General features: G+C 38.9%; 1 protein-coding gene and 1 pseudogene across 1 annotated transcript; both read left to right on the top strand.

Annotated features, from left to right (window-relative positions):
• Positions 1-6,811: 6,811 nt before the first annotated feature.
• On the top strand, positions 6,812-7,532 carry LOC119987360 (annotated as a pseudogene).
• A 2,002-nt stretch (positions 7,533-9,534) lies between these two features.
• LOC119986537 lies at positions 9,535-12,864 on the top strand. Its single transcript, XM_038831125.1, has 2 exons — positions 9,535-11,608; positions 11,666-12,864. The coding sequence occupies exons 1-2, from the start codon at positions 9,535-9,537 to the stop codon at positions 12,862-12,864; spliced, it is 3,273 nt and encodes a 1,090-aa protein (XP_038687053.1).
• Positions 12,865-17,466: the final 4,602 nt, after the last annotated feature.

Genomic DNA, 17,466 nt, shown 5'->3' with positions numbered 1-17,466 from the left:
TTAGTTTTAATTTTCAAAATCATCACGGTTTTAGGTTGGTTTTAGTTTTTGATACCAGGTTTAGTATACCCGCACCGTTTAATAAATAAATTTAATTATACTTAGTAAAATATAGTAATATACTATAAAAATATATTATAAAATACTAGTGAATTATATTAATAATATTCTATATCATATCATATAATCGTATACTATTATAATTGTAAATTATAACCTGATAAATCATTTTAAATAAAACAATAGAATAGAATGATAGATCTTACTTTAATAACATGATAAATAATATTATATTACAAAAATGAATTGATGTATACATTTTGGTTTGTAACACATTATATTGTTTTGTTGGTGATTCTAACTTAGATTTTGTTGAGTAGTTGTAGATTTGTTTGATATCTTAATTTTATGTAAATTTATTTTATATTATTGATTATGTTATTTTGTTATATTTTTAATGCATGATTATGATTTTGAGTTCAAATTTGTGACGGGTTAGGATTCAGATTTATGGATTTGGAAATAGTTATTCGACTGTTTGTGAAAAGAAATAAAAATACTAGAAGTAATGGTTAATAGGTATACCGGTGGTAAACAGTTCCGATTTTAGAAATTTAATTAGTTTTTTGTACAGTTTTGGTATAGGATACCTTAATGAAAACGATTTTGGTATTTTTCAATTGGAAGGGTATCCGACCCGTCACCATCTGTAACGAAAGCATCCACTAGTTCCTGAAAGTAGGAGACAAGTTTGTAAGATTGAGATGGGCACTGTGCTAAATCTCAGTAGTACCAAGAATAATTCCCAAGCGGCCAACCGCCTGGTCAGGTGAAGGTTATTGGGCCTCGTGTGCGGGTCTAAATCACTCTCTGGTTAAAAAGTAGCCGATCAACTGCTGTTGGTGCTTCTAGCCTCGCATACAGAATTGGATCACGATCGGGATATATGGAAGGTTTGCTGCTAGTGGTGCCCCTGCCTTTGCTTCAGGTGGATCAACTGTCTATGCTACCTTTATTGCTGGTTGTTATCCTGAGTGAATTCGGTAAAATATGAAAAGTGAGATGAGAGGAAGCAATATAGAATATTTGATTTTCTTTTTTGAGATGGAAGAAAAATGAGGTGGAATTTGTATTACTTTTTGAATTTATTTTTTCTATAATTACACATAATCGTATTTTTTTTATAAAAAAAACAATTGTTTGATTCTTAAAAACGATTTCGGCATTGTTGACTTTCTAAAACTGAGTAAATCTGTCCGAGTTACTAATTTGAAACAATTTTCAATTTTGGCTTCTTACTTAATTTTTCTGTGATTGAATTGACATTTTGAAAATCTTTCAATAACCACAAATTATATTAACCCGGTTTCTCGGTATAGTGCGTTTTCTTCATTTGAGTCGGTTTCTCTTACAAAAAGTGCATACAAATTGGATATACAAATTAACAACTTCTTTTTTCTTATACAAATTTACTTTATTACCAAATCAAAGGAGTTATACTAATTTATTTGTTTTAAAACTTAAAATTGTTGAAAATATTGGATGAGAGATAGCATGATCAAACTTCTTGAAGTCAAACATCATTCTTCAAATTATTAGAAACAGCAATCCCAGTTGTACTCCACAATCTTTGGACCCAATTAAACAAGATCCCTTCATACGGAGAGAGGAATTTAAAATGTAAAAAATAAAATATTCTTTAAATAAAAGTCACTGTTCTGGATGGGTACAGTAGAAAGAAGCATTCAACATTCAAGGACTTGACAAAGGTTATAGAGAAGATCGAGAATGAGAGGGATATATAATAGTAATAGAACATAGGATGTGATTGATTGTATGGATTCTTTCCGTGTCGTGTTGGGCTTTTTGTGTAAATACTTCAAACAAATAAGCATATGGCCATATGGGTTTCATGATACATACTTCCACCGCCTTGGATCCTGTTTTGAAAAAATCTTGTTTCCACCTGAACACAAAACAGACAAACATATGAGAATGGGACTATGGGAGATAGCCTGGTTGGTCAGGTTGTCTGCCCAGGACCTTGAGGTTCAGGGTTCTATTCTCACCAGGAGATTTGGGATTTGGATAGTTTTTCATCCGCTGTGGTGGCCTTCATGCCTCTCGAGCAAGGCTTAGCGTGTGTGTGGCCTGTGGGCCTTTCAAAAAAAAAAAAAAAAAAGACAAACATATATGTCGGAAAAATACATTTTTCTTGTAGTCAATTCTACACTGGCTGGTTGCTCCAAATGCATTGATAGTTAGACGGGGTACCGCAATTCCCTGTAACACCGTCGGATCTGTTTTTGAATTTTAAAAAACAGTGTAGATCCTACATTATCAAACAGATCTAAAGGCCTTACACAAAACTGCAAGGATGACCTACAGTTTCTATTGCAAGGACCTCGAACTGATCGATAGTTTAATACACAAGTGTTGATTTCTTCTTTCCACGTGCATCTGAGTTCTTCATTCGGTGTGATTAAGATAGTTCAAATCTAGTGAACTTCTTCTAAGTTGGGCCTCGAAGATGAAGAAAGGCCCAAGAGGGAAGAGGTCTCTAGTGGGCTAGTTATTGTGCTTGGTCCATTTAAAGAATAGAAAAGCCCTACGATATATATAGTTGAAAGACGATTATGCCCTTGGTAAAGTGGCCTTTTTTTATTTGGTGAGTCCTTGGTAAAGTGACCTCTAGTCACTTGATGTCACATGGCGGCATCGAGTCCTCTAATGATTATTCTCTTCCAATCACCAGTGAACATGCGGCGAGGGCAATAAGATTTCACTAAAATGTTAGCACTTTTTTAAGAGAGAGTTCTCCGTGGCTTAAACAACTTTGATTTGAGTAAAGATCCTTAAGGGTAGAGCACTGCACAACTTAAACAGCTCATTTTTTACTAGTTATTAGGTAGGGGCTCATTTGAGAGGCTAGGGTCAAACCATGCCTATAACTAAGCTAAGAAACCCTGGGCCCGTTGGCTTAATATAGTCTAGGTGAAATCCCTAATTGCCTCCAAGTAAAGTTCCTCACTCAAATCCTTACGCCGAAGAAAGGAAACAAAAAGCACTTTTGGATGTAAAGACCCACTGCCTGTTCACTTTGCTACTTGCTTCGGTGACTAACCTACCAAACGTACCCAATCATACGGAGCTCCTTCGTCCCTTTCGTCTGTTTCAACCCATTTGTGAAGCTAGTGGATAAGGATATATCCTTGTTCGGGTAGCGATGCTTTCCCTTAGCTCATCTTATTCATTCTTGCCCAAAGTGTTGCTCACTCGACGGTCCACGAGAACTTGTTCCACTTCCCTTTCTGGCATGACATTCACGTGAGGCGATGGTCGTGTAGAAGTGTGTAGTAACCGGTTTTCGTCCGGCCAAAAAAAAAATACAAAAATAAAAAAATAAAAAAAATAAAAAATATATTAAAAAATAACAGAAAATAACAAAAAATAAAAAAATATAAAGTGGTCGAAAGTGGCCGAAAGTGGAAAAGCAAAAGGAGGAAATGGCGTGAGAAAAGGGGGAAAGGAGAGGAGAAAAAGGAAGAAAAAAAAAGGAAGAGGAGGGAAGCAGCCGCGGGGAAAAAGAGGGAGGAAGGTCCGAGAGGAGGGCCGCAAGGGAGAAAAAATAAAAAGGAGAGGTTTGGGGGCTGCGGCAGGGGGAGAGAAAAATAGAGAGAAAGAAAGTTTGCACAAGAAATCGGGCGGGATCGGAATCAGAGCATTGACAGATTCGTGAGATAAGAAAAGGAGAGGTAATAATCGACAATTTCTGTGTTATTTTTCGATATTGTTTCTAGTTTGATTTCCGGTTTTGTATCTTTGAATCTTATGGTTCATGTTCTGGGATTTCTTCCAGATTTTGGTTTATGGATGTGATGTTCTGGGTTTCGGGTGCTGGTTTTGTGATGTTCTTGGTTGAATTGTTTGTTATTCTAATATCAGGTGATGGGGTCCTTAGCATGAGCTTTGTTGGCTTGCTATTTGAGTCTTGATTTATATATACATAGTGTGTGTATATATGGGTGCAATATATTGTGTATATATATATATATATATCTGTATGTGCGTATATATATATGTGTGTGGTGTATATATAGATATGTACAGTGCGTGTATATATATATGGGATGTGTATATATGTATGGTATATACAGTGTTGTGTATATATATATTGTGAGCATGTATATGTGTATTATATGGTGAGTGTGTGCATGCGTGCATACAGCGTGTGTGTATATATATAGATTGTGTATGTGTGTGTATATATATATAGATTGTATATGTGTTCGTATATGTATATATTCTAGTTTGTATATTTGTATATATGTGTTTATGTATGCATATTTATAATGTATATGGACTTAATTTGATTTGAGTTTTTATGACGTTGGATCCCATTTGACCATTCTTGTGTTTGTGTTTGTGTTTGTTGGGCTTGGATCGGGCTTGGTGACCGCTTGGGCCGGAGGGCAACTTAGAGGATTTGGGCCGGATTTGAGCGATGGGTCCCGTGGGCAACATCCCAATTGTTGTATAATATTTTATATTTGTCTTGTGTACATAATTGTAAAGAGTAATCCTTGTAATAGGATAAAAATAGTGGATGTAAAATATAAATACATACATAAATATGTTAGGGTGCTAGAAGCATATAGATATTAGGAGTTGATTTTGTGAATGATGTTTGCATTAGAATGCATGCTTAGGACTTTGATTTCTTACATTATGCCATGATGCCTTAGACGTATGCTAGGATTATTTGAATGTCATGAAAATAAATGCAACGCGTTAGTCATTGGATTAATCCAAGCCGTCTCACATTAATAAAACACATCAAGATTAAATTATGGAATCCTTATGTTTTGATTAAATACCAAAGAGCCTTCAAGATATTGGGGTTCCATTGGCATTCATTGAAAACATTTGGATTTCGTGGATCCGGAAAGCAAATGTGTTTTTAGGGATTAGGAGAATTTATTTACGGATTCAACGGTGGGTTTAAAGATATTTGGCCCATTCAATGAGCCATAAATCGATTCTTTCTTTTCTCATGGAAAACATAATTGTGAGTAAGGCTTTGAATTGAACATTACTCTTTGATTGTGGGCCCTTTTGGTACATCAACCAAGTCCCCAAAAAATCCTTTTTCCCCAAATATCCAAACCCACTCCAAGTGGTACCTTATCCAACCTTTGGCCAAGCCGGGAATGGCCTCAATGATCCCGTGCAACCCCTTTTTTCAAATATCCAAACCCACTCCAAGTGGTGTTTTCTCCAATCCTTGGCCAAGCCGGGAATGGCCCCAATGATCCCGTGCACCTTGTTCTCCAAACCACTCCAAGTGGATTTTTCATTTACATCCCAATAAAACCCATCAAAATGGGATTTTCAAAAACAAATCAGAGCCAAATAGGAAAACATTCAAAGGTAACCGTTTTCGGGAGTTGTGGGGTGCCTAACACCTTCCCCATGCTCAATAGACCCCCTTGCCCATTTTTCTCGTAGACCAGAATGGATGTCCAATTGCATCCTAAAAATCAATTGGTGGCGACTTCATTGTTTTTCAAGCCGGTTGCTTCAGCTGGCGACTTCACTGGGGAATGCTTTCTTCACCAAAGGGGTCGGGCCTTGTTGTCTCGGTGTTTTCCTATTTGGTTGATATGTTTATTTTGTTGTACATGTTTTTTCCAACATTTTGAGGAATCTAATGTGTTTGTTCATGATTGTAGATAAAATAACAGGTTTTTGGTTTGATAAAATTTGAGTGTTTATTGAGGATATGGTATGATTCCCTCGCACACACATCACTATTCACATGCACACAAATGGCCCATAAAAACCGGGTCCTACTAGTGATTAGTGAGGGTTGATCTTTGCTTTTGATGGATTTTGTCCTCACGTAAGCAAGGAAAGACATCCTCCTGGATTGACGTCCCTTCAAGATATTGGGGGATGGGTTCCACTTCCAGATATGGGGTGTGAACTAACCTGATCCAGTGGCCTCTCGCGTAGCCGCGTTATAGTTAGATATGCCACCCATATGCACATTACATAACCCTAGATCCGGTTCGAGACCTTCAGAAATTGGTAGGAACCTGATTTTGTTAGGAACAATGGGGGATTCTCCTATCCTTAACTCTATTTATTTCCTGTACATTTAAATACCATGTACCTTTATTCCTCATTTACATGTTTATATGTACTTGATACATACCTGTGTATATACATTCATTGAACCATACATGTACATCCTTTATACATTTGTCATATATGTTAGCCTAGGTTATGATCATGCACAAGCATAATGGCCCATACATGTCCATATATACTTGAATACTCATATATGCCCATATATACTTGTACATCTGCTAATTATCCATACTTGTCCATATGTACTTGTACATCTGTTAATCGTCCATACATGTCCATATATACTTGTACATCTGTTAATCGTCCATACATGTCCATATATACTTGCATGATTGTTAATCACTCATACATGTTTATACACATCTTACACTCGTTCTTTTAATACTACCATGCATTCACTACACACATTTTTTGCATTTTGACAAACTAATAAGTTCATAGTCATGCATGAAAAAAAAAACAAAAAGAAAAAAAAAAAAAAAAAAAAAAGAAAAAAAGAAAAAAAAAAAAAAAGAAACCATTTCACTCATGTCATTGCCATCCTTATTACACAAGATTACAGTTGTGCATTGCTCAAACAATGAAAAATTAACAGCAAAAAATACTGGTGCAGTTTTTGAGGAAATTGACTCTTAATTTTCTTGTTGATGGAGTGGGAATGGATCATTCTTTGTCTGATTCTGAAGAGATTCATGTTTTGGCTATCGATGACAGCCTTGTTGATAGAATAGTTTGGTCAAGATTACTTCCTGTAAAGTGACTGCGGTGGATAGTGGAATAAGAGTACTTCAGTTTCTGGGTTTAAACGAGGAGAATAATTGTTCTGTTGGGTTTGATAGTTTGAAGGTGGATCTGATCATCACCAACTACTGTATGCCTGGAGTGACAAGATATGAGTTGTTGAAGAAAATCAAGGGATCGTTTGCCTTGAGAGAGATTCCGGTGTTAATCATGTCATCTGAGAGTAATCATGTCATCTGAGATCGTAGTGACTCGAATTGACAGATGCTTGGGAGGAGGAGCAAAGGAATCTATTGTAAAGCCAGTGAAGTTGTCAGATATGAAGCGCTTGAAAGATTACATGACCAAAGACGGAAACCAAGAGGGATGCATCAACAACAAGAGAGAGCTTCCAGAGACTTGTGATCTATGTTCATCATCACCGTCATCTTCTACTCTCAGCTCTCCGCCCCCATAGCTGTCAGATTCTCCGTCACTACCATCATCACCATCAGAGCCGTGTTCTCTACCACTGTTGGAATCTCCTATCAGACGGTTTAAAAGATCCTACTTGGATTAGGTCTTGACCGTCCGTTATGTACCCTGTCTCATTGTGCAAATATTCATAATTTCTCGGGGAGTGCGAAAGAAAGAAAAAAGTTTGTATCAGTTTTGTTTTTTATTATTATCTATTTGAAAAAAAAAAAAAAAAAAAAAGTTTGTCCTCAAGCGGGAAATAAACAGTTGAGTGTGACAGTTTTGTTTTTTATTATCTATTTGAAAAAAAAAAAGAAAGAAAAAAGTTTGTCCTCAAGCGGGAAATAAACAGTTGAGTGTGACAGCTTTGTTTTTTATTATCTATTTGAAAAAAAAAAAAGAAAGAAAAAAGTTTGTCCTCAAGCGGGAAAATAACAGTGGATGGTGACAGTAAAGTAAGTACTGATGTGACAGGCACCGCAAATGTCTTCGTATATGCAGAGCCATTTCCGTCTTCATCTCCATCTCAATTGCAAAAGTGTGTTTTCTCTCTGAGCTATCTTCATCTCCATCTTCATCTCAATCATTCCTGACAAAAGTGTGTTCTCTCACAAAGATCAAGAGCTATGCCGAGACGCTCGCGCACCATCGCCTCAAGATTACAGTCCAGGCTTGCGTTGTTCAACAAAGCTGAAATTATTCCTGAATGTAGAATCGACGAAACGGTACAGCGAGAAGCACTCAACAAATGGGCGATGCGCTACTTGAGGGAGCATTCCTTGCTGTTTCTAGTAGACCCAGATCCAGAAAATGACTTACTGGTGTATCCTCAGATCGTTCGCTCCTTCTATCACACTCTCATCGAGCTACCACGAAGTGAGCGGACTAGGAATCAACTGGTTTATCAGGTCATTCTAGGTGGTATAAAAGTTCAATTCACGACAGCAGATCTGTGTTGCTGCTTGGGATATCCACCAGTAGATGATAAGCCCACTGGATCTCGACAACCGATCTGTGCGTCAAAGCAGAAAATTGTTGATGATATGTGTGGAGGAAAAAAGAATAGGCACAGCAACGCTACACGTCGTGCTTACTTGCCTTCAAAGATGTGGTTGCTGGATGATGCTGTCAGGAAAAATCTGTGCCCTATTAGCCATGAGCAAGAACGACGAGGAACATTCTTGTCAGTCTTATACTCTATGTATAAAGGGCAGTGGTTTGATATTGGGAAGATCTATCTGGCCATTATCTTCAAAGCCAAAGATTTTGTCGAGACAAAGCCAACAAAGGCGGGGAAGTTATTTTTCCCACGGCTTATCACAAGGTTGCTTTTGTTCAAAAGCATTCGACCTCCTCGGCCTCAAGCATCTTTGGGATATCAGGTCACCATGCTAGAAAGAAGGACATGGCTTCAGAGCATCAACCATTTGAAAACAACTTCTGCTGGAAAGAAGCAGACCCAAGAGGGTCCCTCAGCATCACCACCTGGTGATTCCTCATCAGTAATTGCAGCATCTCCACAATCAGATCGCATGCGTGCAGCGATAGCCCGGCTAGAGATGGGGCTACAAACACTAGAAGATGGACAGCACAGGCTGGAGCACATGTTGGTAGCAGTCATGGATATGATACGGAAGTGAAAACATAGCAATCCAACAGTCAGAAATTTTGGGGAGTTATGTGAGCAGTTTGAGGAATTCCATGTTGCTATTATGGGGAATGATCAAAACTTTGCTGTTAAGCCTTGCCACGGCCTCCAGGCTTTGAGCTCAACAACTGGACCAGTTTTGAACTGCCAGTCTCGATCAACAGCCTTCAAGAGTAATCTCCATATGCACTATGATCTGTGGTCTAGCTCACGGCCACTGATTGGGTTTTTGTAATGAGCATGTCTTTACTTTATCTTTTGATGAATTCGCATAGTATGGCCTTTGCATGTTCTCATGTTTCTGATGATTCTGCTATGCTTATCATAAATAAAAATCTTTGCTCAAAATTCTCACATCTATTCACCTTATCTCACACATCACTTCTAACAAATCCAAATCTCACACATTCCATTTTAACAGGACTGAAATTGATGATAATAAAAAAGATGAACCGAATGGACCAGATTTTGGGGCACCCATTAACAATGTTGAATCTGATTCCGACATTGAGGATGAATTTGAGATGTCGCCAGAAATGTTAAGGCAAGTTAACCAAGAGGAGAAGATAGTTCAGCCGCATAAAGAAATAACTGAGGTTGTTAACTTGGGAACTGAAGATCAGAAAAAGGAGGTTAGGATTGGTGCAGCTTTTGAAGGAGGAGATAGAAAAAGATTGATAGGTTTGCTACATGAATATCAGGACGTTTTTGCATGGTCATATCAAGATATGCCAGGACTTGATACCAACATAGTGGTCCATAAATTGCCATTAAAACCAGATTGTCTGCCAGTGAAGCAAAAGTTGAGAAGATTGAAGCCGGAAATGCTTTTGAAGATTAGAGATGAAGTAAAAAAGCAATTTGATGCAGGATTCCTTGCTGTAGCAAAATACCCTGATTGGGTTGCAAATATCGTACCAGTCCCGAAGAAAGACGGTAAGGTTCGGATGTGCGTGGATTACAGGGATCTTAATCGGGCGAGCCCGAAAGATGACTTTCCTTTACCCCAAATTGACATATTAGTAGACAATACTGCTAAACATTTTGCGTTCTCCTTCATGGATGGATTCTCAGGATATAACCAGATTAAGATGGCACCGGAAGATCAGGAGAAAACTACTTTCATCACTTTATGGGGTACCTTTTGTTACAAAGTCATGCCATTTGGTCTCAAAAATGCGGGAGCTACTTATCAGCGAGCCATGGTTACTCTGTTTCATGATATGATGCATAAAGAGATTGAGGTGTATGTGGATGACATGATTGCTAAGTCAAAGGAGGATGAAGATCACGTGATTAACCTGGAGAAGTTGTTCAAGAGGTTGAGAAGGCACCAATTGAAGTTGAATCCCTCGAAATGCACATTTGGGGCAACCTCAGGGAAGTTGTTGGGTTTTATTGTCAGTAGGAGAGGTATTGAAGTAGACCCGGATAAAGTGAAGGCGATTATAGAGATGCCGGCCCCTCGCACCGAGAAAGAAGTCAGAGGTTTCTTAGGGAAACTCAATTACATTGCAAGGTTCATTTCACAGTTGACAACTACGTGTGAGCCAATTTTTAAGTTACTTCGGAAGAATAACCCATCAGAATGGAATGATGAATGTCAAAGTGCCTTTGAGAGAATTAAACAGTATTTACAAAATCCACCGGTCTTGATGCCTCCGATTGCTGGGAGCCCGCTTATTCTCTACTTGACTGTGTCGGACAATTCGATGGGGTGTATGTTAGGGCAACATGATTCATCCGGGAGGATAGAGCATGCAATCTACTACTTGAGCAAGAAATTCACTAGTTGTGAGGCAAACTACTCCATGTTGGAGAAAACTTGTTGTTCATTGGCATGGGCTGCGCATAGGCTCAGGCAATATATGCTTTATCACACTACTTGGTTGATCTCGAGGATGGATCCGATCAAGTATATTTTTGAAAAACCATCTCTTTCGGGGAGGATCGCAAAATGGCAGATGTTGTTGTCAGAATACGATATTTTGTATGTTGCTCAGAAGGCAGTGAAGGGAAGTGCAATAGCAGATTACTTAGCAGAACAGGCGATTGATGACTCTCAGCCTATGAATCCAGGGTTCCCAGATGGAGAAATCTTGTCCTTAGAAATGGAGAGCCGGAAAGATATGGACGGATGGGTTATGTTGTTTGATGGCGCTTCTAATATCGTTGGTAATGGGATTGGGGCTGTGCTTATTTCTCCAGAGGGAAAAGTTACCCCGTTTACTGCTAAGCTTTATTTCAACTGTACCAATAATGTGTCTGAGTATGAGGCCTGTGCCATGGGAATTCAAGCTGCTATTGATGTTGGGATTAAAAAGCTTCAGGTTTATGGTGACTCTCAATTGGTGATCAGGCAATTGTGTGACGAATGGGAAACCAGGGATGCCAAGTTAGTCCCGTATTATCAACACATCAAAAAGTTAATCAAATTTTTTGACTGTGTGGAATTTGATCATATTCCAAGAGAAGAAAACCAGATGGCAGATGCTTTGGCCACTTTGGCAGCCATGTTTGGTTTGGACCCTCGAGGAGAAGTGGAGGTTATCAAGATTGAGAAACGTGAAATTCAGGCACATTGTTTGAATATAGTAGCAGAACCTAATGGCAAACCCTGGTATTATGATGTAAAACAGTATTTGGAGAAAGGAGAATACCCTCCAGAGGCCTCAGATAATGACAAACGCACCATCCGAAGACTCTCAAGCTCTTTTTTCTTGGATAAAAATGTATTGTATAAGAGAAGCTCGGGATTTGTGCTTCTTCGATGCGTGGATATTGATGAAGCCAAGCAGATTATGGAAGAGATTCATGAAGGAATATGTGGTACTCATTCGAGTGGATATTCAATGGCAAGGAAGATATTGCGAGCCGGTTACTATTGGCTTACCATGGAAAGAGATTGTATTAGATATGCGATCAGATGCCATAAGTGCCAGATTTATGCTGATAAAACTCATGTCCCAGTGAACCCTCTGCGGGTATTAGCAGCACCTTGGCCTTTTTCAATGTGGGGTATCGATGTTATTGGCCCTATCGAGCCCAAAGCTTCCAACGGACATCGTTTCATCCTGGTTGCAATTGATTATTTTACAAAGTGGGTGGAAGCAAATTCTTATGCTAAAGTGACAAGTAACGTTATCGCCCGATTCTTGAGAAAAGATATTGTATGTCGCTATGGGGTTCCCGAAAGGATCATTACTGATAATGGCACGAATTTCAACAGCAAGATGGTGAACGATTTATGTGAGCAGTTCAAGATCAAGCATCATAATTCATCTCCTTATCGTCCCAAGATGAACGGGGCTGTTGAGGCAGCTAACAAAAATATCAAGAAAATCATCCAGAAGATGACAGAGAATTACAAAGATTGGCATGAAAAGCTTCCTTTCGCTTTATATGGGTACCGGACTTCTGTGCGTACATCCACTGGTGAAAGTCCTTTTGCTTTAGTATACGGGACAGAGGCTGTTCTTCCCATTGAAGTAGAGATCCCCTCGATAAGAGTAGTGGTGGAAGCCAATTTAGATGAGACGGAGTGGGTCCGAACTCGTTATGAACATCTAAATTTTATTGAAGAGAGAAGATTAGGGGCACTTTGTAGAGGACAGCTTTATCAAAGACGAATGATAAGAGCACATCACAAGAGGGTGCGCCCTCGTTGTTTCAGAGAAGGGGATTTAGTACTAAAGATGATTCAGCCACCTCAAAAAGATCACCGTGGGAAATGGACTCCTACCTACGAGGGACCATATGTGGTGAAGAAAGCATTCTCTGGTGGAGCAGTAATTTTGGCAAGGATGGATGGAGATGATTTGCCTCACCCAGTAAATGTTGATGTTCTCAGGCGTTATTATGCTTAAAAAAAAAAAAAAAAAAAAAAAAAAAAAAAAAAAAAAAAAAAACCCCGCTAGAGTGAAAACCCGAAAGGGCGCTCTAGGCAAAAATTAGGGACAAAATAAGAAAAATCCCGCTAGAGTGAAAGCCTGAAAAGGCGCTCTAGGCCAAAATTAGGGACAACAAGAAATTTTATTGGAGTGAAAACCCTCACGGGTACTCTAATTATGGCTGCAAGAAAGGAGGTCGAGACATGAGTCTGTTGGTTGTTAACTTGTCTTGCATTGACATTGGTGCGGAGTACAGAATCGACCTCGTAGTTGCCAGATTGGAGGACAGTTATTTGGGCAAACATCCAAAACTGGGGCAGTTCTCAGGATGCTCTTTATACTATCATTTGTTTGTTCGTTAAACAGAATGAGAAGTTTGTTAGCAGAAATGGAGGACTCAGAGACAGTCTCAGACGAGTCAGATTTGATCATTGTTAATTGGGTGCACACCAAAACTGGGGCAGTTTTGGTGGAATCTTTGAATTATTACATATTTCATCTTGAAGAAGTTGGGTTTGTCCCTTCTTCCTTTGACTTCTCTACATTCTTGTACATACCTTTGTCAATCGGCACTCGTCCTTTCAATAAAAATGGTGAAGAAATTCATTTCTATAGTTTTGTCACTTGTGACATCTTTTTCCATACCCAATTCCATTCTCAATCCATATTCCAAAGGTTTATCATTTGCATTCAGTAATTGACATGCATGGCTATACTATTGAATTTATCACTGACAAAGTTTTGACAGAAAATATGAAGAATGCATCAGGACATTACTTTTGACAGGAATTTGATCAGATTTTGGCATCCTAAGCTGGAAAGGATTTGAATAAAAGACTTGAAGCCGAGGTAAGCATTAGCAGGAAAGGGAAGATCATAATCATATGAAGCGCACAACCAAATGAAAAAATAAACCCAGATGAAATGGCAGCATTGAACTCAAAAGTGGGCACACGTGCAAATAAGCAAAGAAAAGGAAGAAAGATAGCTGAAGAGTTGGGTTTGGGGAATGAGCGAAGGCTTTTGCTAATCAGTATAGAGAAGATGCATCGAAAATCCAGAATCAAAAGGTCAAACCCTACAAAGAAGCAGATTTGTTCTAGCAATTCGCAACTGTACGCGTGACTGAGGACGGCACAGCCTTAAGAGAGCATACATTCACTCATTAATGAAACATTCATATTTGAACAAAATCGGTCATTACATGCATCATTGTTGCATATGGTTTGTCCTTTTTGTATTATGGCAGGTTTATGCAGAAGATACAGCTTGGACGTAGTCATTCTCCTCAAATCAAAGCATATCATCTGCTCGAAACATCTTTCTGTCAAGGTGAGATTACAAAAACTCCCGAGCAGCTTTTCTCAAAAAAAAAAAAAAAAAAAAAAAAAAAAATTTTGGCCAAGCCGGGAATGGCCCCAATGATCCCGAGCACCATCAGCCAAGCTGGGAATGGCTACAGTGATCCCAAGCACTTTTTTGGCCAAGCCGGGAATGGCCCCAATGATCCCGTGCAAACCTTTTTTAAAATTTACCAAACCCACTCCAAGTGGGATTTCATTCAAGCATTGGCCAAGCCGGGAATGGCCCCAATGATCCCGAGCACACGTTTTTTCAAATTACAAAACCCACTCCAAGTGGGATTTCATTCAAGCATTGGCCAAGCCGGGAATGGCCCCAATGATCCCGAGCACACTGTTTTTTCAATTTACAAAACCCACTCCAAGTGGGATTTCATTCAAGCATTGGCCAAGCCGGGAATGGCCCCAATGATCCCGAGCACACTGTTTTTTCAATTTACAAAACCCACCCCAAGTGGGATTTCATTCAAGCATTGGCCAAGCCGGGGATGGCCCTATGATCCCGTGCACATTGTCTTTTTCAATTTACAAAAACCCACTCCAAGTGGGATTTCATTCAAGCATTGGCCAAGCCGGGGATGGCCCTATGATCCCGTGCACATTGTCTTTTTCAATTTACAAAGCCCACTCCAAGTGGGATTTCATCCAAGCATTGGCCAAGCCGGGGATGGCCCTATGATCCCGTGCACATTGTCTTTTTCAATTTACAAAGCCCACTCCAAGTGGGATTTCATCCGAGCTTCTTTCCTTATCCTTTCCGTACGAAATTCGGTTAACTACACCTTTGTTTGCCTTTTATTCCATAAAAGACATACAAAGGGGGGCAGCTGTAGTAACCGGTTTTCGTCCGGCCAAAAAAAAAATACAAAAATAAAAAAATAAAAAAAATAAAAAATATATTAAAAAATAACAGAAAATAACAAAAAATAAAAAAATATAAAGTGGCCGAAAGTGGCCGAAAGTGGAAAAGCAAAAGGAGGAAATGGCGTGAGAAAAGGGGGAAAGGAGAGGAGAAAAAGGAAGAAAAAAAAAGGAAGAGGAGGGAAGCAGCCGCGGGGAAAAAGAGGGAGGAAGGTCCGAGAGGAGGGCCGCAAGGGAGAAAAAATAAAAAGGAGAGGTTTGGGGGCTGCGGCAGGGGGAGAGAAAAATAGAGAGAAAGAAAGTTTGCACAAGAAATCGGGCGGGATCGGAATCAGAGCATTGACAGATTCGTGAGATAAGAAAAGGAGAGGTAATAATCGACAATTTCTGTGTTATTTTTCGATATTGTTTCTAGTTTGATTTCCGGTTTTGTATCTTTGAATCTTATGGTTCATGTTCTGGGATTTCTTCCAGATTTTGGTTTATGGATGTGATGTTCTGGGTTTCGGGTGCTGGTTTTGTGATGTTCTTGGTTGAATTGTTTGTTATTCTAATATCAGGTGATGGGGTCCTTAGCATGAGCTTTGTTGGCTTGCTATTTGAGTCTTGATTTATATATACATAGTGTGTGTATATATGGGTGCAATATATTGTGTATATATATATATATATATATCTGTATGTGCGTATATATATATGTGTGTGGTGTATATATAGATATGTACAGTGCGTGTATATATATATGGGATGTGTATATATGTATGGTATATACAGTGTTGTGTATATATATATTGTGAGCATGTATATGTGTATTATATGGTGAGTGTGTGCATGCGTGCATACAGCGTGTGTGTATATATATAGATTGTGTATGTGTGTGTATATATATATAGATTGTATATGTGTTCGTATATGTATATATTCTAGTTTGTATATTTGTATATATGTGTTTATGTATGCATATTTATAATGTATATGGACTTAATTTGATTTGAGTTTTTATGACGTTGGATCCCATTTGACCATTCTTGTGTTTGTGTTTGTGTTTGTTGGGCTTGGATCGGGCTTGGTGACCGCTTGGGCCGGAGGGCAACTTAGAGGATTTGGGCCGGATTTGAGCGATGGGTCCCGTGGGCAACATCCCAATTGTTGTATAATATTTTATATTTGTCTTGTGTACATAATTGTAAAGAGTAATCCTTGTAATAGGATAAAAATAGTGGATGTAAAATATAAATACATACATAAATATGTTAGGGTGCTAGAAGCATATAGATATTAGGAGTTGATTTTGTGAATGATGTTTGCATTAGAATGCATGCTTAGGACTTTGATTTCTTACATTATGCCATGATGCCTTAGACGTATGCTAGGATTATTTGAATGTCATGAAAATAAATGCAACGCGTTAGTCATTGGATTAATCCAAGCCGTCTCACATTAATAAAACACATCAAGATTAAATTATGGAATCCTTATGTTTTGATTAAATACCAAAGAGCCTTCAAGATATTGGGGTTCCATTGGCATTCATTGAAAACATTTGGATTTCGTGGATCCGGAAAGCAAATGTGTTTTTAGGGATTAGGAGAATTTATTTACGGATTCAACGGTGGGTTTAAAGATATTTGGCCCATTCAATGAGCCATAAATCGATTCTTTCTTTTCTCATGGAAAACATAATTGTGAGTAAGGCTTTGAATTGAACATTACTCTTTGATTGTGGGCCCTTTTGGTACATCAACCAAGTCCCCAAAAAATCCTTTTTTCCCAAATATCCAAACCCACTCCAAGTGGTACCTTATCCAACCCTTGGCCAAGCCGGGAATGGCCTCAATGATCCCGTGCAACCCCTTTTTTCAAATATCCAAACCCACTCCAAGTGGTGTTTTCTCCAATCCTTGGCCAAGCCGGGAATGGCCCCAATGATCCCGTGCACCTTGTTCTCCAAACCACTCCAAGTGGATTTTTCATTTACATCCCAATAAAACCCATCAAAATGGGATTTTCAAAAACAAATCAGAGCCAAATAGGAAAACATTCAAAGGTAACCGTTTTCGGGAGTTGTGGGGTGCCTAACACCTTCCCCATGCTCAATAGACCCCCTTGCCCATTTTTCTCGTAGACCAGAATGGATGTCCAATTGCATCCTAAAAATCAATTGGTGGCGACTTCATTGTTTTTCAAGCCGGTTGCTTCAAAGTGCTTTGAGCGGGGTCCTCCTAATCTGTGTGGTAAGGCTTGAGACTGCTGGCATTCCAAACTGGGTGGATGTCGCGGAGCCAATGCAGTAACTGAAGCTTGTAGGAGACCTTTCCAAAGCGAGTGATGATGGGCATCGGTCCTTCGTATCGTC

Source organism: Tripterygium wilfordii, chromosome 20, assembly GCF_013401445.1.
Source record: "Tripterygium wilfordii isolate XIE 37 chromosome 20, ASM1340144v1, whole genome shotgun sequence".
NCBI classification, from domain to species: Eukaryota; Viridiplantae; Streptophyta; class Magnoliopsida; order Celastrales; family Celastraceae; genus Tripterygium; species Tripterygium wilfordii.
This window is presented reverse-complemented; position numbering and strand designations above follow the sequence as displayed.